This window comes from Suncus etruscus, chromosome 9 (assembly GCF_024139225.1).
Source record: "Suncus etruscus isolate mSunEtr1 chromosome 9, mSunEtr1.pri.cur, whole genome shotgun sequence".
Classification (NCBI taxonomy): Eukaryota; Metazoa; Chordata; class Mammalia; order Eulipotyphla; family Soricidae; genus Suncus; species Suncus etruscus.
In genome coordinates, this window is record NC_064856.1 from 792,714 (window position 1) to 817,739 (window position 25,026).

Consider the following 25,026-nt stretch of genomic DNA (forward strand, 5'->3'; position numbering starts at 1 on the left):
TACATGAGGCCACAAAGCCTGTACAAGGAAGGCTTATTGGAACAGCTTTCTTACTTTTGGATAAGATATTTATGGAAAAGCCAGGAGAGTTGATTGATTTTAGTGGGAGGTGGCGAGCAATTAGAAACACACTTACCAGTGCTCAGGGCTTTCTTCTGACTCTGCACTCGTGGCAGTGCCTTCCACTGGAAGGATCTCGGTCTCAGGAGCTCAGTGCTTCAGAGAGATGTGAGGTTACCACTTCCTACTTATGATTTGTTTCGTTTTGGGGGATATTCCTGAAGGTGTCTAGGGATTTATCTTTTTTTAAAAAGAAATTATTGATTGATTAGTTTTTGGGCCACACCCAGCGGTGCTCAGGGGTCACTTCTGGCTCTACATTCAGAAATTGCCCCTAGCAGGCTGGGGAACCATACGGGATGCCGGGAATCGAACTGGGTCCCTCCCAGTCAGCAGCTGTCTCTTGGTAGAGTTCAGGGGACCAAATGTGGTGACGGGAATCAAATCAAGTTCAGCCATGGGCAAGGGAAGTGCTCTACCCCTTGTTCTCTCTGGTCCTAAAACCTTTACTTTTTTCCTGCTTGAGCCTTGGTGGGGTATCTGAGCTCAGAAGTCAGGTGGTTCTCCTGACACTCCGTCCCCTCCACATGTGCTGTTCAGCTGTCCTCATGACTGTAGTGGCGCCTGGTCCTGCTCTGCCCTGTGGTCCATGGACTCTGTTTGAGGCAGGCCCTTTTCACATCCAGGGAGAAGACTTGTCCATCTCGGTGGCAGGGCCTGGGAATTGGGGCCACCTGCATCATGTTAGGGCTGCCCTCAGAGGCTGAGACGATGCAGGCAGCAAGGAGCAGCTGTGGCCTGTAGGACACAGGCCTCGGTTTCGAGTGGCTGGAGAAGACCCGAAAGTGTCTGCTGTCACATATCCTGAGATCTCTCTCTTTGCAGAGTCTTGACTTTAGTGTGGATGAGAAGGTCAATCTCCTGGAGTTGACTTGGGCCCTGGAGAATGAGCTCGTGGCGGTCAGCGGTGCCACTCAGCAGGCGGCTTTGGCGTGCTACCGCCAGGAGCTGAGCTTCTGCCAGTAAGAGCCCTCATGTGGGGGAGGGGCTTCCCTGCCACCCCACATCGCCACCCTCCTCCCTTTCTGGCCTGCCTTGCATCAACCATGGCTTGTGGTGGGGAGAGCGGGGTGAGCCCATGTGTGTGACCCTAATAGAGAAGCGGGGACTGGGGGCTGTTCAGTGGCTGCTGTTCAGCGTTTTCTGAAACAGAGAGCCTAGAGTGCTCGGCCTTTTCTCATACACCTGGTGAGAAGCCTCGCAGTCTGTCCTCTCTCAGCTCCTTTGGCAAAGAGAAGTTTCCAGAGAGAAGGATTTGAAAGAAGAGCCCAACCTGCTGCCTGTAAGGCTTGTGTGCAAAACCCCCATTGACCCAGAGGTGCTTCCCAGAGCAGCCAGAGACCGGGGCCTGGACCAGCAGCAGGCAGGACAAAGGACTTACTCTCCTTTAAAAACCACCCAGTGCCAGGTGACACTGGGGCCCCCAATCGCATTCTAATTGACTTCACCTAATTTGACTTCACCGATTCATCTCATCATCCACCTGCTCAGCAGGCTGGCAGACACTGGTCTGTGTGTAGCAGGAAAGGTTGGCAGAAGACTCTTATTTTTTTCTATCAATATATATTGTACATGTGGGGGCACTAGCCCCTACGTGGTTTTTGAAATGGAGACCACGGAGAAAAAATTTCCAGTGACTGTCCCAACGTAAACCAGTGCTGCAACGGCCTGCCCTCCTCTCAAAGCACATTCCCATTTGTGATGGGAGAGGTAGGGGGAAAGCCTGATGATCCCTATAGGGTCCACCTGGATCAGTGCCCAGGGAAGGCCTGGAGTCTAGGGGAGTAAGAGGGGGATGGCTGGGGGCCTGCAGAAGACTCTTAATTACAAAGACTTTGCCTCTCATGAAGGACTGATGGTTGTGGGCAATTGTGTACATGGGACCAGAGAGACACTACTGGGGACAAGAACCTTGTGTTTCCCTAAGATGGAGAGAGGTCCCCAAAACAGTGGCAGTTTGCACCAAGCTGGGACCTCACCCACGACACACCCTTTACTCTGGAAGACCAGCCTTGTCTTGCTGGGATGCCATGGCCAGCCAGCCTTCTCCCCTCTGTGCTTCTATTCCCAGTTAGCGATGGGGGCTGTAGGACCCCAGGCCCTGCTAGAGATGAGGGGGTTCATAGGTAGATGATTTCTTTCTACCTAGGCTTAGACTTCCTGTGTTCCAAAGCCTGGAAACTGGCCCAGGCTGGCTGCTGGACCTTATTCTTACCACATACATCTGTAGAATGGGGTCCAGGGAGTCTAGAAACTGCCTCAGGAGGCAGCAGTGAGGTTCTGCACAGACCCAGACACAAACTCCCTCCCCTGCAAGGGTTCATGCAGGACCTCGCGTGGATGGGCTCCATTCCCCTAACCCACCTCCTTTCTGTGGCAGGGGCCAGGCGGAGCAGATGGCGAAGGAGCGAGACAAAGCCCGGCAGGACCTGGAAAAAGCCGAGAAGAGGAACCTGGAGTTTGCGAAAGAGATGGACGACTGTCACTCAGCCCTCGAGCAGCTCACGGAGAAGAAGATCAAGTAGGCAGTGCAGTTCCCTGCCAGTGGGCAGGCTCCATGCCCGGCCAGGGAAGGAGGGTGGGTGAGGGCCACGCTGGCTGGAGCCACAGGCTCACGGGATTGTCCTGGGGCCAAAGCGCTGGCATTATCTGAGCCCACGCTGCCAATTGTGTCTTTGTGGGACTTCTTTAAGACACACAAGGAAATCCTTGTTTCCTCCATTGGCCTGGTGGCGAGGCTAGAGGACCGGCTCTGCTCCTCTGGGGAAATCTGATGGGCTGAGCTGCAGTTGAGCCTTTCAAGGCTTTGGCACCCCTTGGTGTCCCCTGTGGAGAGCAAATTGTACACATGGTGGAGAACTTGGTCTCTTCTGCAGGGTACTACACCCCACGCCTACAGGGGGAGACGTGCCCAAGGGGGCACTAGTAGGGAGACATGCCCAGGGAGGGGGGCACTAGTGGGCCCTGCAGCTTTCTTTTCCTTTCTTTCTCATCTTAGCTGCAATCATTTCCAGTTTTGTGAGACTTGTCAACGGTAGGGTTTCATGCGTATAACATTCCAAGACTATGCTCCCCCCAACAGCGTGTCCACTCACTCTCCCCACCTCGAGCCTTCCCCACCCACCACACACATCTCCTGGGAAGCTCCGTTCCATAGACAGTTCTTAGATTCTGTTGCTTTGGATGGTTTTTCATTCCCTTACTGTGCAGCTTTTATATCCCACCTATGTGAGGTCATTCTTCGTCTTTTCTTTTTTGTTTTTGTTTCGGGATCATACCCAGCAATGCTTCGGGATGACTCCTGGCAGGCTCAGGGGACCAGATGGGTAGCCAGGGTTTGAACCTGGATCTACTATGTACAAGGCAAGAACTCTACCTGCTTTATTATGGCTTTGGCCCCATCTGAGGTCCTTCTGTCCCTCTTCTGACTGACTTTACTCAGCCCAGCTTTCCAGTTCCATCCACACAGCACAGCAGATTGTATGATTTCATTTTTCCCTATAGCTGAGCTGTATTCCATTTTGTATATATAGCACTGTTTCTCTATCCACTCATCTATTGTTGGACACATGGATGATTTTCAAATTTGGGCTGCACTGAGCTTAGGAGTACAACTGTCTTTCCTCGGTAGAGTTTTTGAGCTCTTGGAGTAGATGCCCAGAAGTGGGATTGCTGGATCATAGAGAAACTCAAGTCTTAGTTTGTTAAGGTATATTTATGCTGTTTTCCAAAAGGGTTGATCCAGTCGACATTCTTGCCAGATTTATGTGAAGGTTCATTCTCTCCACATCCATGCCAACACTGGTTGTGTCTTTTGTAATGTGTGTTATGTGTAAGAGATCTTATTGTTCTCTTGATTTCCATTTCCCTGTTGATAGTTATGTAGAGCATTTTTAATATACCTCTAGGCCATCTGTATGCCTTCTTGAGGAAGTTTCTGTTCATCTCTTCTCCCCATTTTTTGATTTTTTTTTTTGTTTTGGTTTTTGGGTCACACCCGGCAGCGCTCAGGGGTTACTCCTGGCTTCATGCTCAGAAATCGCTCCTGGCAGGTTCGGTGGACCATATGGGACGCCGGGACTCGAACCGATGACCTTCTGCATGAAAGGCAGATGCCTTACCTCCATGCTATCTCTCCGGCCCCATTTTTTGATTATTTTGTTATTATTGTTGTTATTGTTAGGATTTGCCAGTGCAAAACTTATATATCTTGATAACATTGAAGCTAAAGGTATCCTCAGTGATTCAGTGTCATTGAAATGGAAATAAAGATAAACAAATGGAACTATGTAAATTTAATTATAACAAATGATTACCAGAATAAAGACACCTCACAAACTGGGAGAAAATATTTGCCCAGCGTTTTTCTGACAAAGGGTTAATTTAGAAGATGCAACAAACAAACAGCAGTGAAGCCCTTTTGGGAGATCTGCCCCTGCCCGGTGCCCTTGTGACTCAGTATAAAGGAGACCAGGAGGGGAGGAAAACGGCGGAGGTGCTGGAATTGTGGCCAGTTTGCTTGGGCTCTTCCCGTTTCACAGCCTGTGTATTTGGGATTTAGGGGAGTGGCATAGCTGTCTTGGGCTTGGTGGGTACCTTCCTCTGTGCCCCAGTCATTGGAAACGCATATCTGGCAGCGGAGGGTCTCACATGGGAGTCCGCACACTTTGACTTCAGAGGTCTTTGGACCCTAGGAGTAATCTGAAAAGGGCCAGTGCAGCAGGCAGAGGGCGTAGTTGATCCCCAGTTGGGAATGTCATAGACCTCTCTGTGGTATGAAGGAGAATAGCACCAAAGGTGGAGTTCACTGCACTTCTGAGGGGGAGGGGAGGGGAAGAGGGAGAAAGGGAGTGAGAGTGAAGGAGGATTGACTGTGAGAGACAGAGACTGAGTGAGCAGTGGATCATCTCAGTACAGCTGACACGCATCCATCCGTGAGCCTTTGGGCTCCCCATTTTCTCTAAGCATGCACCAGGGCCCTGGAAACATCACACAGTTCTGGAGGGTCAACTTTGCACATCTCAGGTACACTCCTGAGTGCCCTGACTTCAGAGCAGGGTTGTGAAGTCAGATCTCCAGAGTGAAAACCTGTGAGGGGCCGTAGCAATAGCACAGCGGTGAGGCATTTGACTTGCACGTGGCCGACCCTGGTCAGACCCAGTTCGATCCCCAGCATCCCATATAGTTGGTCCTCCAGCCTGACAGGAGCGATTTCTGAGTGCAAAGCCATGAGTAACCTGTGAGTGCTGCCGGGTATGATGGAAGGAAGGAAATTTTAGAAATTAGGACCTGAGGGTCCAGACTGAAGCTTAACAAGCTGAGCCTACACTTAGCAGGAAGGAAGCTCGGGTTTCATCCTTGACAGGAAACAAACCTGAACACAAACCAGTTTTCTGCATAGGGGCAAGTGTGGCTCCCAAAGTAAAAGAAAACAAAGAATGTGTTGCTGAAAGAATCTTCCATGCCACTTGAAGCTAGTTGCAGGATCACCATTTTCCCTCTTGGTGTCCCCACTGCCCTCTGTGCCTCTTTCAACGCTCTGTTCCATTTTGAACTGAGAGGCTGGGATCCCTTCTCAGCAGCAAAGGCTGCTTCCAGCCACACCGCTTGCCGTCTCTAAGAACCGAGGCTGCGACCTCGTGGGCACCTTGGGGAGGTAAGAGGGTCTGCAGGACTTTGTTTTGAGGCTGAGCAGCCTCTGAATTTGCCATCTACCTAACATTGCCTCCCCAACAGCTTTTGATCAGTGTTCCTGAAGGAAGAAAACTCCTTTTTGGACCAGAGAGATTGTACAGTGGGCAGGGTGCTTGCCTTGCATGTGACTGACCCGGTTTTGAATCCCGTACCACTTATGGCCCCCTAAGCACCAGAAGTGATTTCTTAGTTCAGAGGAGGAGTAACACCTGAGCAGTTCCTTGTGTGGCCCCAAACTTAAAAATCAAATGAATGAAAAACAAAAACAAAGAAAAAAAATTAAAAAAACAGAAAACATTGAAGAAGCAGTTGTGTTCTGTGCTAAATGGAGGTTGGCTTTAGATCACTTGTTCAAACATGGATCACGGTTTTGACCTCTTCCCAACCACCTGGAAAGAATTTTGAGGCATGTCAGAGTATTGTGAATTCGGAAAATGTCCCAGCCCGAGAATATGGCTGCAGACCTTGGGATGGTTGTGCAGGTTTCTGGCATTTTTCTTGGAGTTATAGGCAACTCTAAGTTTCTAGCAATCTCTTTCGGGGTTGCCTCTGGTTTTCCTCACTTGAGGTAATACATGCTAGTGTTCTTTGAGAAATTTAGAAGATACAAGTAAAAGGGGAAAAGGCGGGCCTGGAGAGATAGCACAGCGGCGTTTGCCTTGCAAGCAGCCGATCCAGGACCTAAGGTGGTTGGTTCGAATCCCGGTGTCCCATATGGTCCCCCGTGCCTGCCAGGAGTAACCCCTGAGCACCGCCGGATGTGACCCAAAAACCAAAAAAAAAAGGGGGGGGGGAAAGACTAGTCTTCTCCTTGAGATAGCCATTTCATTTCTTTTTTTTTTTTTTAACTTAATTGATTGATTGATTGGTTTTTGGGCCACATGGCGGCTCTTAGTGGTTACTCCTGGCTCTGTACTCAGAAATTTCCCTTGGCAGGCTGGGGGACCTACCATATGGGATACTGGGAATTGAACTAGGTCTCTCCTGGGTAGGCCACATGCAAAGTAAATGCCCTACCTCTGTGCTGAGATAGCCATTTCTTTTTTCTTTTTCTCTCTCTCTCTCTCTCTTTTTTTTTTTTTGGTTTCTGGGCCACACCCGGCGTTGCTCAGGGGTTCCTCCTGGTTGTCTGCTCAGAAATAGCTCCTGGCAGGCACGGGGGACCATATGGGACGCTGGGATTCGAACCAACCACCTTTGGTCCTGGATCGGCTGCTTGCAAGGCAAACGCCGCTGTGCTATCTCTCCGGGCCCCATTTCTTTATTTTTTAAAACACTTAAAAAAAATAACTTGTTATTTTATATGGCCTGAGGACTGGCACAGCGGTAGGGCATTGGCCTTACACGCAGCTGACCTATAGTCCTCTGAGCTAGGAGTCATTTCTGAATGCAAAGCAAGGAGTAACCCCTAAGCATCACTGAGTGGTCCAAACCAAAAAAAAAAAAAAAAAAGAAGCTTGTTATTTTTTAAATTTTCTTTTCTTCTTTTTTTATTTGTGGGGGGGGCACACCTGGCTGCTCTCAGAAATTACTCCTGTCAGGCCTGGGAGACCAATTGGGATGCCAGGGATTGAACTTGGATCAGCATGTTTAAGGCAAACACCCTACCTGCTATGGTACCGCTCCGGCCCCTAGGTAGCCATTTCTGATCCCCTTCTATGCATTTGCTTCCTTCTCGTGCATGTAATGGTTTACAAAATGAGTTCAACGTATTCACTTGACAGCCACAGGCCTTTAAAGGTTGCCTCTATTTTTATTTGCCTGTCACCTTTTTTTTTTTTTTTTTTTTTTTGTGGTTTTTGGGTCACACCCGGCAGTGCTCAGGGGTTATTCCTGGCTCCAGGCTCAGAAATTGCTCCTGGCAGGCACGGGAGGACCATATATGGGACGCCGGGATTCGAACCGATGACCTCCTGCATGAGAGGCAAACGCCTTACCTCCATGCTATCTCTCCGGTTCTGCCTGTCACCTTTTGATGGTGTTTCACACATTTTAAAGAGCCAAGTGAAATGATCAAATAGCACCTCCGGGCTCTCTCCTAGAGTTGTCGAATATTGAGTTAGCTGAATGTGTTTCCCTGTTCTCCCCCCACCTTCCACTTGGCCCCTTGGGGTCTTCTTTCTGTGGATATATTTGTTGGTTCACGCTGCAGGCAGGCTGCCCCGTGCCCCCAGGGGGCGCTGCACTTGGCTGTGGAAGCACCGTTTTGCTCTGAGAAAGCTTCGGCTAAGCAGTTCTTTCTGAGATAAAACTAAGAGCGGCTAAGACTTTGCTGCTGGCAGAAGTGGTTTTCTGCAGAAGGTCAGTGGGTGTTTGGGGGGCAAATGCCGCCTTGTTCTCCAACAGCCTTGCTGCTCGTGTTCTCCGGGAGAGGCTTGCGTCTGCGCTCCCTTTGCCTACCGAGGGTGTTTGGTCGCTGCTGGAGGTGGAAGGGGGTGACAGGCAGAGCTGTCAGACTACTCCAGTGGAGTGTAGAAGGTTCTGGGGAGCCACTAGCTCCCTTGCTTCTTTGCGGGATCACCTCTCTTGCCAGTAGGCCCAGGGTAGAGGGCTTTACGAGGACCCCTGCCCTCACACAGGCAGTTCAACCAAGGGACAAGCAGAGGACAGCGTGGCTTGTGGAGAGCCACAGGCTAGGAGTTTGAGGGCCATGCATGGCCTGTGTCTTCCAGACATCTGGAGCAAAACTACCGGGAGCAGCTCAGCCTCCTGCGGGCCAAGGTGGAAGCGGAGCGTGAGGTGCTCTGGGAGCAGGCCCACAAGCAGAGGGCTGCGCTGGAGATGGACCGGGACCGCCTGCACGCCGAGGAGGCCAGCCTGCGGGAGAAGCTGACCCTGGCGCTCAAGGTAGGTGGGGGGTTAGGTGGGTGTGGGGCTACTGAAGACGGAGTAGCCACAACCCGCCCTGTCCTGGCTGTGTCCTGGACAGTTTTCCCCAACAGTCAGTCATGCTGGGATTCCCCACAAAGTTGAAGACAGTTGCTCCATTTACTCCCAGGCCATGTGGGGAGCAGATCAGTGGAGCCCTCAGGGCCAAGGAGAGTCAGAGCAAGGTTGGGCCAGCAAAGGGCACTTCTGGGACCCAACTGCTGGGGCCCAGGCGCAGTTTGGGGCAGGTCTGGCTTTCTGGGTGGCCTCATAGTCCACACCCACACTCAGACCCTCATTCGCACCCACAGCTACACCTTCGCTACACCCATAGCTGTATCTTCACCATACTTACACCCTCACCACACCTCGCTAGCCCCACGCGTGCGCTTGCATCCTCACTCCCGCATCTACACCTACACCTGTCCTCGCACTCACCTGCTGCTTTGCCCTCAACCAGACCGTCTGCATTCATCTACAACCACACCCACGGCACACCCTCGCCCACACCTGTACCCATACTTGCGCCAAGACCCACTGCAGCACCACACCCCCGCCCTGCACCCATCTTCACTCCCATCCTCGCTGCTTCACCCACAGTTATACCCAGGTGCACGCCTTCAGCCACTCCCACCCATACAGCCACGCAGGCAGTTCCTCTCTGCGTTCCATAGTCTCACCACACTGTGCCCACACCCATCCATGCTCGCCTGTCTCTCTCCCAGTGAGCTTCCTCAGCCCCGCCTGGGTGCCCGCTGTCCTTCTCCTTTCCTCTGCAAGGCCTGCAGGTTCCGACACCACGTCCTTCATCCATCCATTCTCACTCCCTTCAGCCCCCAGCTGGCCTCAGCCTGAGCCCTTAGCCATGTCCCCTCGCTTGGGGTGCAGCTGAGGAAGGGAGGGTTTCTTCTCTCGGTGCTCTACCAGCACCTTGGCTTGTGTCCCTCGGGTCCTTCTTGAACAACTGGCAGGGAAAGTAGCAGGGAGGGGGCCGTTGCTGTCCTGGGAGTGAGTGGGCCCTCATCCTGGCAGAGCTCGGGAAACGTTTCCAAGACATTTCTCTGCCCCTGCGAACTCTAAGCACTGCCTGGAAGTGCCTCCCTGGCGGAGGGGAAGCCTAGGCGTGGTCCCACCTCTGTTCCAAGACTGCCAACAGTCGTCTGCCTGTGTCTTGCAGGAGAATAGCCGGCTGCAGAAGGAGATCACGGAGCTCGTGGGGCAGCTCTCAGAGTCTGAGAAGCTGATCCTGAAACTGCAGAAGGATCTGGAGTCTGTGTTGAAGGACAAGGTGAGCCCGTGGGCTGCTTTTCCAGCCTCAGTGAGAGCCTGTGGGGACTGGTGAGAGAAACAGTTCAAAGGTCAAGGTGTTCGTCTTGCACGCAGCGGACCCCGGTTCCATCCCGACGCCACAAGATTGTCGAGGTCCTCCAGGAGAGATCCCTGAGCAAAGCTTAGTGTGGCCTTGTCTACCCCCCAAAGCGAAGAAGTGTCAGTGTCATCTAAAAGAAGCCACTGGTCCCTGAATATAGCTTTTTCTACTTAAACTGGGAATGGAAAAGGGATGGACACAGTTACTGCCTCCTCCTTCCCCTTGAGGCAGTGCCAGAGCCAGAATGCAGGTGTTACAGCCAAGGCTGGCAGGTGCTACCGGCACAGACTCCATGGTGAGTCACAGAGAGGTCAGAGTTTGGTGCTCTGGAAGGTCCTGCTGGGTCCCACCCGTACCCAGGAAGAGTTCACATGTGTGACATTTGAGTGGGAGGAGAGTGTTTGCTGCATAGACAGGTTGGGGGCTAGGGTGTGGAGTTGCAGCTGTCTCCCTGCATTCCCAACATCCTCTGCCTTAAGACCGTAAGCTAGGAAAAGAAAGATGGGGGCGGGGGTCTCTGGAAATGCTGAGTGGAGGGGGAAGCGGGGACAACATGTGGCCTAGCTGTGACCTCACGCTCCTGTGTGGGTCTGGCTTCAGCGGGAGCCTCAGAGCACGGAGCTGCTGGCCCAGGAGGAGCACTTCGCTGAGATCATTCAGGAATACAAGCGCAAGTGTCGGGTAGGTACCTGTCTGTCCCCTACTGAAGTGGCCCGGTCTTGTCATCTGTGCTCGGAGCCCTTGTGCCATCTTATCCTCCCATCTCCACCTTCGTCCTGCCGCTGAGGTTGGCACCAGGGAGGTTCTGCTCAAGGGCTTGAACTCCTCCTGGGCCTTCTTGGAACAGGGGTCTGTGTGTCAGTGATGTGGCGATGTGGAGGCTGAGTCCTCTCCTTATAGCCCTTGCCTTGGTCCTTCCTCCATGGAAGCATAGTCAAGCCCGGACTACAAGAGCATCTTCTCTAGCAGGGAAGACAAGACTGGCAGTGCCTGTGGGTCCCACCCAGATAGCCCCAAACTTTCCCACTCAGGCATATGGACGAAGGCCAATGGTTCTAAGTTAACCTGGTCAGTTCCTCTGCAATTGGGTATTGTGGCCTCTGCCAACACACACACACACACACACACACACACACACACACACACACACACACACACACACACACACACACACACACACACACACACACACACACACACACACACACACACACACACACACACACACACACACACACACACCCCCCGTCAGAGCTTCCAGTAGGGAGTGCCACAATGCAGAGCCCTGGGTGGAGAGCCACTGAGGATGGCTAAAGGGTACCACAGCCCCTGTATACTCAGAATGACTCGAGACGCTAACAGATAAATCGACGCAATGCCAAGCGGCTGTCATCCATTCACTGCTCACTGATCTCCCTCCAAAATAAAGATTTGATTTTGTTCCTGCTGCCCGGTGCTCTGGCCACCCCAGAGGGTACAGGTGAGTTGCAGTATGTGGTGTGGTCACTGCTTCTCCCCTCCTCTCCTTCTCTGTCTCCTCACACTGAACTCTGCTAGCTCTCACCACAGGCACTCGCTCTACCTCTCGGTGTGTGTCAGATGGAAACTGGGGTGGTGCAGATGGGCTGGGCTGGTCCTGTGCGGAATTGCAATCACGTATTCCGCTTTCTTCTTCCTTCAAGTTTGCTGTGTAGATTCAGAATCTACATCCAATCAACTCAGCATGTTCCTTGGCACACTGCAAGTGTAAATCTTCACAGGTCTGGGGCTGGAGAGATAGCATGGAGGTAAGGCGTTTGCCTTTCATGCAGGAGGTCATCGGTTCGAATCCCAGCGTCCCATATGGTCCCCCGTGCCAGCCAGGAGCAATTTCTGAGCCTGGAGCCAGGAATAACCCCTGAGCACTGCCGGGTGTGACCCAAAAACCACAAAAAAAAAAAAAAAAAAAAAATCTTCACAGGTCTTTAGCAATTTTATTACATTGCTCAAGACTTATCATTTCATTCCTTTCTTTAAAAAAAAAACTATTTGTGGGGGCCGGGCGGTGGCGCTGGAGGTAAGGTGCCTGCCTTGCCTGCGGTAGCCTAGGACTGACCGCGGTTCGATCCCCCGGCGTCCCATATGGTCCCCTAAGAAGCCAGGAGCAACTTCTGAGCGCATAGCCAGGAGTAACCCCTGAGCGTCACAGGGTGTGGCCCAAAAACCAAAAAAAAACAAAAAAACAAAAAAACAAAAAAAAACTATTTGTTTATTGATTGATTAATCTGGCTGTTGGGTCACTGGCAGCACCCAGGGGTCACTCCTGGCTCTGCTCTCAGAATTCGCCTGTGGCAGGCTTGGGGGACTACATGGGATGCCAGGAATCAAACCGGGTCCATCCTGGTTCGGCAACATGCAAGGCAAATGCCCCACCACTGTGCTATCTCTCTGGCCCATCATTTCATTTTTAAATTTTATTTTATGTTTTTAGAAAAACAGGTTATTTTACATGTTAGTGTTCATCTCCAGTTCAGAATTTCTCTTCATATTTTGAACATTTTTGGTTGTTTCAAACAAACATAGAACATTTAAGAAGGAGATTCCATTTGGAGGGGCCAGGAAGTACCTTGCATGTGGCCTCTTCAGTCAACCCCAGTGTGACCCTTGGTACCACAGATGGTCCCTGGAGCACCATCAGGAGTCGTCCCAAGCACAGAGCCAGGAATAAGTCCTGAGCACAACTGGATGGAACCCAATCTCTGCCCCCAAATAAAAAAAATTTTTTTGGTGGGGGGCAGAGCAGTGGTGCAGTGGTAGGGCATTTGCCTTGCACGTGGCTAACCTAGGACAGGCCACAGCTCGATCCCCTGGTATTCCATATGGTCCCCCAAGCCAGGAGTGATTTCTGAGCGCATAGCCAGGAGTAACCCCTGAGTGTCACTGGGTGTGGCCCCAACCCCCCCCCAAATTAGTGCACCCGAACCATAGCACAGCAGGTTTGCCTTGTGTGCAGCCAACCTGGATTCAAAGCCCAGCATCCAGGTGGCCCCTGAGCACTGCCAGGAGTAATTTCTGAGTGCAGATCCAGGAATAACCCCTGAGCATTGCTAAGTGTGGCCCCAAAACAAAGACAAAAAGCAAAAAAATGTTTTAAATTAATTGGAAATGATTTCTTTTTTTTTTGTTTTGTTTTGTTTTTGGGCCACACCCGGCAGTGCTCAGGGGTTACTCCTGGCTGTCTGCTCAGAAATAGCTCCTGGCAGGCACGGGGGACCATATGGGACACCGGGATTCGAACCAACCACCTTTGGTCCTGCATCGGCTGCTTGCAAGGCAGATACCGCTGTGCTATCTCTCCGGGCCTGGAAATGATTTCTTTTTAAATATGGAATGCTTCACGAGTTTGCGTGTCATCCTTGCGCAGGGGCCATGCTAATCTTCTCTGTATCAAATTGGAAATGATTTTTAACACACATAAACTTACCCAAAAAATCAGTGCTGCAAAGGACACATAGACTCTCTTTTCTTGAGGGATGAGACACCCACATTCCACCCTGTTTTCCCTGTGGTTGCACACTTACTGTGGATGTGTGTGTGTTTGTTTCTAAACCATCTGGGGTAAGTCCTGTGAACCAGGGGCCCTAGACCCTAAAAAAGTTTAATTCCACTAACCTCACCGTGGTATGCAGTGCGATTGATTCAGGAGGTTTGCTTGACTTTTGTTAAATGCTTCATCACTTGGAGTCAGCTATGATGGGAATCATTTCCCATGGAAATATTCAGAAGCTGCATTTCTGGAGTCCTTTTTCGTGGATACTGCCCCCACCAAGTCTTTTAATGAGAATGTGTTCCTAAGTCAGAGAGTTCCTAAGTCATAGGCTTCACTGTCTCCCCTGACAGGAGATGCTGCTTTAACCTGCTGCTTGTGTCACAGTTTTGTCAGGTTCCCTCTCTACCAGAAGGGCTCAGGTACTGCATCAATCATCAGGCCTGTTTTATATCCTTTCATCTGGAATCCTTGTCCATCGTCTCTTCAGACACTAGTCACAAAATAGCATGGTTGGGGGTTGGAGTGGACAAGAGCGACAGAAATTCAGTTCTGACAGTTCTAGAGGCTGAAGGTCTTGATTAGGGGACCTGCAGACAAGTCTCCTTCCTTCTCATCTGTCCCTCTGTTGTTCCAAAGTGGATGCTGTGATGGAGCAGCCTGTCTTTGGTCAGAAACCCCCAAACACACCTCCAAACCCCTTTTAGCATTCCTACTCTAGATGGAATGAGTGTCCCCTGACATTATGTATCAAAACCTTATTATGCCCAGTGGGGTGGTGTCAGGAGGTAGGGTCTCTGTGGGGAGGATTGAGCCCACAAGTATGGGACGACTGTGTCCTTGGGGAAGAAACCCAAAGAGTGAGGTTGCAGGAAGAGACTAGAATTTGCCTCCCCTTGAACTTGGACTTTGCTTCTGGTCTCCTTGGCGGGGCTGTTTTTGTCGTAGCAGCCAGACCAGACTAAGTTATGCCCAGCTGCTGCTTGTCTCCCGGCAGCTATCTTGGTGGCCTGCCCCACTGCCACTTTCCCCAGACACTCTGGGCACTGGGCTGCCAAATCCTGCCACCCCAGCCCCTGCTTTCTCCCTGGTCTTGCTGCTCAGGAGTCCTCACACTTCTTCAACCTCAGGAGATGGTTGGTGTCCTGTGACACCTCTCCCCTCCACTTCCCCAGCTTGATATCCACAGTCACCTTCGGACTTACTAATCAGCTCAGCTCAGCTAGATGGCATCTGACATCAGGAGCACCCTCCTTCATCACTTAGGACTGGCCCCACCGCTCTGCCTTTCTGCTTGTTTCATGCTCCTGTACATCCTGAGTTTGTTGCTGCTCCCCTCTCCCAAAGCTGTTTATTTGCTCAGGGTTTCTAAATGGGGGACAGTGACCCTGTGCCATTCCATGCCTGTCCTTCTGCCACAGGACCCAGAGCCAAGAGGGGATTCCTCCAGGGGAAGATGCAGTGTCGGCCTAGATACCTGCCTCCAGGCCTGATTCTAGGAAGCTCAGGCTTATGTCCTGAGAACTGCCAGAAGACGAAACTGCAACAGAGCCAAGAAATCAGAGGGAAATGGGGCCAGGGTGCGCAGGACTAGGGCTAGCCTCGGAGTGAGTGTCCAAAAGGAGAAGCCAAGGGGCCAGAGAGATAGTGGAATGGGGGAGGCATTTGCCTTACAGATGGCTGACCCAAGTTCAAGCCCCAGCACTGCTCGAGTAAACCCTGAGCACCGCCAGGTATGGCCCCCCAATGAAAAGTAGAAGAAAAAATAACCATAAATGGAGAAGCTGGCAGAGGCTGCTCTCCTTTATGCCTGTCACAGCCCCCTAGTTCCTGGAGGGGTCACCAGCCTCCACCATGCGTGGCTGTAGCAAAGATAGGTGTGGACTGTGAACTCTACCTGTTCCCCCTTAAACATCTGGTGGCGGGATGTGTTTCTTCAGATTCACTAAATCACGGACAAAGACTCACAGTGGGTAGGGCATTTGCCGGGTGTGGCCAACCTCTCCCCCCCAAAAAATACAGTCCCTCCCTCTCAGGCTCTCAGTGCCTCACACAGCCCTCATGGCCTTGCTCCCACCAACCACCAGGCAGTCTTCTCTGTGTGTGCTGTGGGGCCTTTGATCTGAAGAACTTGGCATTCTCCTGGGCTCTGCCACCTCGTTTTCACGTCATAGTGTTAATGTGGTTTGGTCATAGCATCTAGAGTTTCCTTGATAAGTCTGTTGAATTATACATTTCTCTTCCCCTTTCCATTTCTACTCTTTTCTAGCTGCTCTTAATGTCAGTGGTGGGAGGTGCTACTGGCATAAGAGTCAGCAAATGAACCAGCTTTGATTTACTCAATATTTTTGTTTTGTTTTTGGGCTTAATCCTGGCTCTGTGCTCAGGATCACTTCTAATGGATCCCAGAGGACCCTTAGAATGTTGGGTTTTGAGCCAGATTGCCTGTGTATAAGGCAAGCACCCTACTCTCTGTACTATAGCTCTAGCCCCAGTTTGACTGCCTGTCTCATGAGCTTAGATTACACCTGGCCCGACATGCTGGCAATCCTCGGTCCGGTCTCCCGCAGTGGACTTGGCTGGGAGGGCTGTGGGGAGCATGGTGTCTACAGAGGGAGTCTGCTTTTCCCTACAGGACTTACAGGACCAGAACGATGAGCTACAGGCTGCCTTTGAAGGCCTGCAGGCGAGGCTGCCCCTGAGCCCCCGAAGTCGACCCCACGCACAGCCAGATGGACAGCTGCTCCTTGGACATGACCCAACAGGTAGGACCGTAGCCCTGGGAGGAGGCTGTGGTTGGCCGGAGGCACAGCCTGTCATGGCCAGAGGCCCACCATGTCCAGTGGGGCCCTGGACCCAAAGCCTGGGTGGTCACAACACCCAGAACCCCTGGGGAGTTAGAAGCGGGTGAAGTGACGCTGATTCCAGTGACTTGAAGGCATCAGTCCTCTTCCGGGAGCCAAGTTGCCACAAGGTCACGACTACACAACTGGGCAGCCACCCAGAGCTGAGCCTCTCAACCTGAGTCCCAACTCCACTTGGAACTGAAAAACAGGCAGCAGTGAAATGCCTGGATAGAAACAACCAAGCATCTGAATGTCGTCGAGTGATGACATTCACTGAGGCGTTTATGGTGGCTATGGTTTTCACACATGTCTTAGGCCATGAGGGATCAAGAGTGGGAAGTTTGAGGGAGGGAACTCGGGGCTTGTTGGGTGAGGTTGGGGTGAGTATGGGGACAGTCTCCTATTCCTGGCTGGTCTTTGGGGGCCATGGGGACTGGTGGGTGGACTGGGAGCCCCTGCAAGAGCTCCTCGGAGCCACACACTCACACATGATCAGGCTCCTGAACTTCCTAACTCAAGCCTGTGTGAGGGTTGGGCTGCAGTCCGGATACTGCGAGGCCTCTGGGCAGAATGGAGTTAGGGAGCAACAGGCCAGCCTTGTGTAGGATTCTAAGATACCCAGAGGTCTAGGGAGACATGGTGAACCCTGGGACCATCCAGCCTAGCTGTTCAGTTGGTTACATGAACCTGACTTTCAGGAAACACTTGCCCATCTCCAAGAGATCCCCAGGATTTCCCGTGTTGCCCTACAGCTGTTCACTTTCTTGTTTTTTGTTTTGGTTTTGGGCAACACCCAGTGGGGTCCAGGGGTCACTCTGGCTCTGCACTCAGGAATTTCTCTTGGCTGGGGACCATATGGAATGCTGGGAAATCATACCCACTTTATCGCCTTGCAAAGCAAGCACCCTATGCAGTGCTATACTCTGACACTGTTTTTGTTTTCCTTTGTTTTGGGTCCACATCCTGCAGTGCTCAGGGCTTACTCCTGGCTCTGCACTCAGGAATTACTCGACTGTCTTGGGGGGACCATCTGGGGTGCTGAGAAATCAAGTCTGGGTTGGCCATGTGCAAGGCAAATATGCCCTACCCTGCTGTACTATCACACCAACCTCCGTTGGGGGTTTTTGTGGGGAGGATTCCACCTCCTTTGCCCTCAAAGGATCCTCCCACAAGCATAGATCCAGTTTCTTTAAGGTCTGCTATGCTGGCTTCCCTCAGCCAGGAGGGCTCAAGAAGGTACTGGATACTCTGGTGACTCCATATCCCTTTCTTGGTCTTTGGAGGTGCTGAGTGGCTGAGGGTCTGTTTTCCAGTCAGGAAGCCATTGCCAGTACCCCAGGGAACAGGCAAAGCGAGGTTCTGTGTGCAGGGTTGTCCTTATCATCAAGGCCTTAACTGTAGTGGCTTAGGGAGGCAGCCCCGAGCTTCCTGTCCTCATGGCTGTCACCAGAGCTCTCCCAGACGGGACTCCCTGTCATCCCAGTGGCCACTCTCCATAGGTCGAGCTTTGATCACGGCTCCTCGGAGGAGGTGGCCAGGTCTTTCTGCTGCATTCTAGCCTGCAAAACCAAGATGGAGGTTGTGAGACGCTTCTACCAGAGCCACTACTCATGGGCACTTGGTCACCTGAGCCCTCAGAGGGTCCAGGCTATGGAGTGGGGTGGGTGTGTGTGTCAATGGTGTCCTTGGCAGGATGTAAGTAGAAATGGCCTCTTGTTCGCAGGCACTATCCTGCAGGCAGGTGATTCTGTTCCCATGAGTATCGAAATGGAAATCATGATGGAGCAGGTGAAGGAACATTACCAAGACCTCAAGATCCAGCTGGAAACCAAGGTCAGGGGCAGTGAGGGAGGCCTGAGGGAGACTGAGCCGCTCCGTGCTGCATCCAGAAAGCTTTGCTTGGCTAAGCTCCCATGTCTGAAGCCCTTCTCTGCCTGCCTTGGGGGTCTTCTTCCTGTGGAGTGTGTGGCGGGTGGTTTGTCTGGAAGTATGACTCCACCTTCCTCTCCCTCCCCCTCTTCTTGGGAGGGGACAGAGGTTAAGTGAGAAGCCAAGAGGAAGACTTGTCCTTGGGGCCAGAGCAGTAGCACAGCAGTAGGGTGTTTGCCTTGCATGCAGCCAACACAGGACAGACCCTGGAGGACAGATCTCGGTTCGATTCCCATATGATTTTCTGAGCCTGCCAGGAGCGATTTCTGAGTGCAGAGCCAAGAGTAAGCCCTGACGGCCACCAGGTGTGGCCCAAAAAACAAAAACAAAAGAAAGGAAGGCTGGTCCCGAGCTAAGACCACTCCTGCCTGCTAGCTCTGCGGGTTGACAGGAGTGACCCCGCGTTTGTCCTTGAGGCTAGTCTGGCTCAATGGCCTGGGCTGCCTGCCTGAGTCTCTTTTCTGATGAAATGCTGTGGTACTGGGCTGGGACTGGGGTCAGTGTCTGGGACAAATTGATAGCTGGTTCCTCAGCCTCTGTCCAGAGCCACCCCAAAACTGGGAGAAGGCTCCTCATCTTAGAGCGATCATCTTTCTCCTGTCATGTGTCACAGAGCAAATGCCAGGCCGCTGCTATGGCCCCAGAATCATTTTCTTAATCCATCTCCCCATGTCCTATCATATTATAATGATCTATGGATTATATAACCTAACAAACAGATTTGTTTGTGCTGAAACAAACCAGGGTCCATGTCATGTCAGCCCGGGGCTCTTCCTTCCCACACCTCGACACCCTGCCAGGTTTAGCACCTCACACGTCTGTGCTGTGTCGTGAGATCAATCCTTCTGGATGCTGCTGCTCACTTCTTCTTCTCAGGTCGACCACTACGAAAGGGAAATGGAGATGATGAAGAGGGATTTTGCACAGGAAAGAAACGAAATGGAGCGGGCTTTTGCGCTTGAGGTCCGGGTGCTAGAGGACCAGAAAGCGGACTTAGAGGTGCTCCTCGGGCGAGCTCAGGAGCTCCTGCGTGGCCTGCAGGACCAACTCCGGGACAAGGTCCCCGGCCCAGAGCTGGAGCGGAGGTTGGAGCTGGAGAGGGGGGAGCTGGAGCAGCGCTGTGTGCAGGCACTGGCAGGCCTGGCGCGGCAGCTCACCCTGGAGAAGGAGCAGCAGGAGGAGGAGTTGCAGCTCAGGCACCAGAGTGAACTGCTGCACGTAAGGTCCGGTGCCATTTCCTTTGGGAATTTCATGCCAAGAGTTTTTGCCATAGACAGACATTGAATGGGACATAGACAGACTGCTGCAAATTGCAAGACTTAATAGCTGAGTGATTTTTCTTGGGACAGGTGCATGAGCACTAAAGGAGAAGGTCCTTGTGGATGAGAGTTTTGTGAGTTAGAAACACATATTCAGGGGCCAGAGCGATAGTACAGCGGTAGGGCGTTTGCCTTGCACGCAGCCGATCTAGGAAGGGCAGTGGTTCAAATCCTGGCATCCCATTTGGTCCCTCAAGCCAGGAGCGATTTCTGAGCGCATAGCCAGGAGTGACCCCTGAGCACTGCCAGTGTGGCCCCAAAACAAGCCAATTTCAGTCCTTTTAACAAGGTTGGAAATGACGAATCTGATGAATGAAGCTCTTGAAAAGGCTAAGTGGTGCTGCTGTGGTGGCATATATACTAACGTCAGAACAATGCAGAGAAGAGGAGCATGGCCTCTTCACAAGGATGGCATGCACATTTTTCCTCTTTGACAAAAGAAAGAGAGAAGAAAAGGATGGTTAAAACATGTGAGCAAAGAAGCGGAAAGGTTATTTGGAAAAGTGGGATTTGCCGTGTCCGGCACTATCCTGGGTAAGGAGAAATGCCACCCATGCCTTTGCAGAGCAGGCGTAACCAGTCAATAACAGCCACTGAGGACCAGGGGTGGGGGCACAGGCGCTGCTCAGCCAGCATCTCCTTGCCCTGGGCGGAGTTCAGGGGAGGGTGTCCTGCCTGTGCTGAGCAGGGCCAAATGTGGCATAGCCAGTGGCAGTTGGATAGCCGGAGGCAGAGCAGTTCTGCCCTGGGTGAACTCTACCCTCCTGGGGGCTCCAGAAACAGCTGAGAAGGAATCAGACACCACTTGGCACAGGCTACACTCATTTTCTCTCCTCTCTAATCATGGTCCTGGGGAGTAGATTTCAAAGGCTGTGTTCAAGTTCAGCGACCTGAATTTTCTGGTATTTTCACTCAACCCCAAGAGCTGACTAGAACTAGACCAGCACTCCCCGCAGACTCCTCAGGGCAACGGTAGTGGGTGCAGGAAAGGATTAGGGTGCGGACCCCCCTGTTCAAACTGCCATAGGCCTGTAGGCCTGGCCCCTCATCCAGTGCGTGGCCAGCTCTTCCTCCTCTGTTCATCAGAGGTGCATCACGCAGGCCACACCAGCCAGGACAGACCACCACCCAGGTTTAGTCCCCTCACATTAGTGGCAAGCCCATCCTGGATGCTCAAGTCCCAACCCCAAGCTTGCAGTGTTTTTGGCAGGGGTGTGTGTTAACGCACTTGCTGGAGGCCAGTGCAGACCTCTGAGCTCCATGTAAAAGGGAAGCCTATCTTGGCCTCAAGCCTGAGGCCAGCAGCCAAACACACCCGACTGTGGTGTATTGGCATGTGGCAGTGGTTGGTAGAGCTAAGGAGTAGCCAAGTTTAATTGACTTCCTTTTACTCCTGTGTGAGAGTGACTTTGATGGCAAGCCTGAGCCCTCTGGGGACAGATCCTCACAGGAGGGACCCGGGGCATGGCTGCTAGCCCTATGCAATGCCACTATGCTAGCATAGTGAGTGATGGATTCTGAGACACACACACACACACACAGAGCCCGGCCTAGCAGCTTGAATAAGCAGAGCCTGCTTTTCAGTTAGTTTTCTTGGGTTTCGCACAGCAGATCGGGTGCTAACTGTGGCCTGTTCTGCTTCTGCAGAGAAGAGGCAGAGGTGGAGCTGAATGAGAAGCTCTCGAGGCTGGAAGCCCGGCAGGCGGCCCATTGTAAGAGTGTGTCTCTGCAGCATCAGCAGGAGAAGGACGCCATGCTGCAGAGCCACCGACTGCAAGTGCAAGCCCTGGTGGAGCAGCTGGACCTGGAGAGGGGCCGGAGGGAGGAGCGGGAGGCAGAGATCCTGGCATGTGCGCAGCGGCAGCAGCTGAAGCTGCAGGAGCAGATGAGTGAAGAGCAGGCGCAGCTGTGCAAGGCCTTTGCCCTGGAGAAGGAGACATTGGAGCGTGCCTGTCAGGAGCAAGTGGGAAAGCTGAAGCAGGAAGCCCAGATGCTTCGAGACCTTTTGAAGGCTGGGCTTGTGGGGCCAAGTGCAAGCCAGGCCGGGCCAGGTGACCCCACGCCCCCCTGTGTACGCGGGAGGGAGCAGCCACCCACCCCGCTGGAAGTGAATGGAGAGCCTGGCCAGGAGCCATCCAACTGTACGCACTCCCTGGCATCTCACGGTGCCCCAGAGAACCATGGCCTGGAAGAGGAAGGTCTAGGTGTGCACAGAGCCAAGCAGGTGGCTTCTGCCATGCCTGGTGGTAGCTACTCCCAGGTGTGTCCAGGTAGAGCAGATGGCAGGGTGGCCATGGAGGAGCTGGTGCTCCCGGCCCACAGCCCCGTCCTCCTGAGCCTGCCTAACACCCAGGAGCTGCTGCTGGGGACAGAAGATGGGGTTGGGCTGACTCAGCCCGACATAATGGAGCCCCAGCCGAGACTGAATGGCCCAGGCACGAGGCAGCCCCCTGGGCAGCAGGCACTTCTCCAAAGCAGGAAGCCTGTCCCCACGGGAAGCCAGGCACAAGAAGAGAGCACCCTGGATCCGGGCAAAGCTGATAGAGGCGGCCCTGGGCTTCCTCACCCCCAGGCTGCCAGGCCAGAGCAGCTGCAGTCCTGTGGGGTGCAAGAGGAGGGAGCCGTGCTGGAGACAGAGAAAGAGGAGATGAAAACCAAGCTCCTGCAGCTAGAAGCCTTGGTCCGAGCTATGGAGCAAGACGCAGAGTCCAGAAGAAGAAACAGGTTTGCTCACAGGCTCCCCATCCGGGCAGTGGAATGGGGGCAAGCCAAGCTCTTTTCCTTCCCCAGCTGCCACTGCCTTGGGCCTGCATGTGGGAAATTTATTCAGGGACCTGCCAGTCAGCCAAGGGGTAGCCCAGCTACTTGTTTGGTCCTCACTCTTGTCTGAACAGACGTTTGGCAGATCTGTCATGGATAGAGGGCTGGCAGGCTCCCCTAGGCCCCCATCCTGCTGGGTTGGAGCAGGACTTGCGACTGCAGCGCCTGACACTGCCCTTGAGCAGAGTCCCTACGCCTGGGCCCTCCTTGGAAGGAGAGGCTGGGCATAGCTGGGCCCATAGTTGGTGTTCTGTGAGGGCCCCAGTGTCTGCATGGGGAGACCCTGTGGGTCATCCTGTCACTTACTTCCATGGCTGAGGCAGAATCCCGGCAGCACAGCTCAGTCCCTCAAGTGTGACCACAATCCTCTGGTGACACCTGCACAGGGCCAGCTCCTGCCTACCAGGTGCTCAGGCTACTGCGCAGGCACACACACACACACACACACACACACACACACACACACACACACGCTTTATGATAAAGAGAAGTTCTGCACAATTCGCTTAAGACACACCCGCTTTATGATAAAGAGAAGTAAGTTCAGTGCACAATCCGCTTAAGCAAAAATGTATTAGGGCTAGAGCCAAACCGGAGAGATGACACAGGGCCCAAGGGTGGCCTTTGCGTCTTGCCCACTCCAGTTTGAATCCCCAGCACTACACATCATCTCCCGAGCTGGGCATGAGTCACTGCTGAGCACAGAGCCAGGAGTAGCTTCTGAACTACTGGGTATGACCTACACAACAACAACACAAAGTATCTTAGCATCAGCCCCTGGTCCCCTCCAGGGCACACAGGTCCATCCTGCAAGAACGTTTGTTCCAACAAGAATCTGCCTTGTGTCGTGCCTCTTCAGCGTGGCTTTCCCTGAGCGAATAGAGCCTACTCACAGCACCCTAACTTTCAGTGTCCCACATCTGTGAAGCCAGTTGCAAAGGGGACATTATGAGCACAATCCAAGAGCAGTGGTGCTTTAGGCATTTCTGTCCTGAGGCCCCAGATAGGCTGGTCTGGCCTCTAGCAAGTGCCCCTCAGGATCTGCTTCTTGGAAAACCTGGAGCTGGAGTCCTCACAAAGGCATAGCCCAGCAGAGAGTGTGTCTATGTTTGCCAGCCAAGGCAAAGCCCCGGCCTGAACACTATCCACTGTCCCTTTTGCCCTCCGCTGTAGACAGATAAGTAACCTGACCAGACCCACATTCTCCTGCCTAGCTGAGGCGCCTCTCACCCATGTCTTAGAAAGCTGAATTTTCCCTGTCTCCATCCTGCTGGATTTACCAACCTGCAGGCCTCTCAGCCAGTCTCTGTCAGTGGTTGCCAAGACTGGCCCTATCCTGACTGTTTACTGGGCACTTGCTATCTTGTGCAAGGAGGAAATGCACCCCCCCTTTGGAATAGTGGATGCAGTTTTAGAGGCCATCCCACCGGATTGGCATGTGTGGGAGAAGTGAGAGAGGAGCCAGCGATGACCAACAGGAGTTTGGCATGTGCTTGCCGGGGAGGGCAGCAGGAGGGCCGGCAGGATCAGCTGGTTCTGTTTTGTGGAGGCGGAGGAGGCAGATTTGCAAACATTTGGAAAGGTTAGGGGGACTTGGGGATGAGGATTGGAGCTGTGCAGAGGGAAAGATGGATGTAGCCAGCTTTCAGGAATGAGGATCGTTTTCCAGGAGCAGAATGGGGAGGTGTGTGTGCATGAGTATTTGTGAGTCTGTGCATGCACTCACGTTTCCGTGTGTGTGTGTGTGTGACTGTGACTGTGACTATTGCAGCTCTTCAAGGGATGCCATTGATTGGGGCCAGTGCCACAGAAGCCAAGGTACAGTGAATGGATGATAGACCAGAGCTAGAGGTGACTGGGATGTGGCCAGGCAAGTTAGAGGAGGTTCACGGAGCAGGCAGGACTCTCAGGAAGAGAGGAGACTGGGGCTCAGAGTTCACTTAGTCTCAAGCCTGACCCTGCAGAGCACCAGGTGGCTGGGAGCGATGGGAAGGAGCCCCAGATCCAGATCACAGAGTTGGTGCCTACTGGAGATGGTTGCTGCAAGTAGGAGGGCCAGCTTCATGCAGAAGCTCGAGAGGCCCTTGTGGTCTGGAGAGTTCTGTTTGGCTCAGCTCTTCAGCACTCGATGATGGCCCCTGGGGACACTCCAAGCTCAGGTCCTGCTCTACGAGGGCAGTTTGGGCCAATACCCAGCCATGGGACCCTGGGTCAGAACTATCAGTACTTCTTCTATGCATAGTCCCAGGACTACGGGGTGTGGAGGCCACAGTAAGGATTTTAGCCTTTATCACAGAAGCGGAGTTTGGGGGAGGGGCTGTGTGACCCAGTCCTGGATGTGTGATAGTCTGCCCACAGTCTCAAGCAATGTTTCTCAACAAGGGATCCAAAAAATATGCTAAGGGGTCATCATGTGGGGGCCACAGAGGGAAGTGAGCATAGAGAAATGGCTGAGCATATTGAGGATCGCTGGTTAAGAACACGGAGTTCTGCCACCCTGTGGCTTGAGTGTATCTACACACCCTTAGCTTTGAG

General features: G+C 52.8%; 1 protein-coding gene and 1 pseudogene across 1 annotated transcript in view; one reads left to right on the forward strand and one right to left on the reverse strand.

Annotated features, from left to right (window-relative positions):
• Positions 1–25,026, forward strand: part of NINL (ninein like) — a 62,000-nt gene that overhangs the window by 16,407 nt on the left and 20,567 nt on the right. The window contains exons 8-15 of the mRNA XM_049780238.1: positions 946–1,082; positions 2,501–2,641; positions 8,487–8,661; positions 9,860–9,970; positions 10,652–10,732; positions 16,213–16,342; positions 18,147–18,256; positions 19,229–19,575. Of these exons, the coding sequence (XP_049636195.1) occupies positions 946–1,082; positions 2,501–2,641; positions 8,487–8,661; positions 9,860–9,970; positions 10,652–10,732; positions 16,213–16,342; positions 18,147–18,256; positions 19,229–19,575 (1,232 nt within the window). The remainder of the gene's footprint in view (positions 1–945; positions 1,083–2,500; positions 2,642–8,486; positions 8,662–9,859; positions 9,971–10,651; positions 10,733–16,212; positions 16,343–18,146; positions 18,257–19,228; positions 19,576–25,026) is intronic.
• Positions 13,410–13,510, reverse strand: LOC126019933 (uncharacterized; annotated as a pseudogene).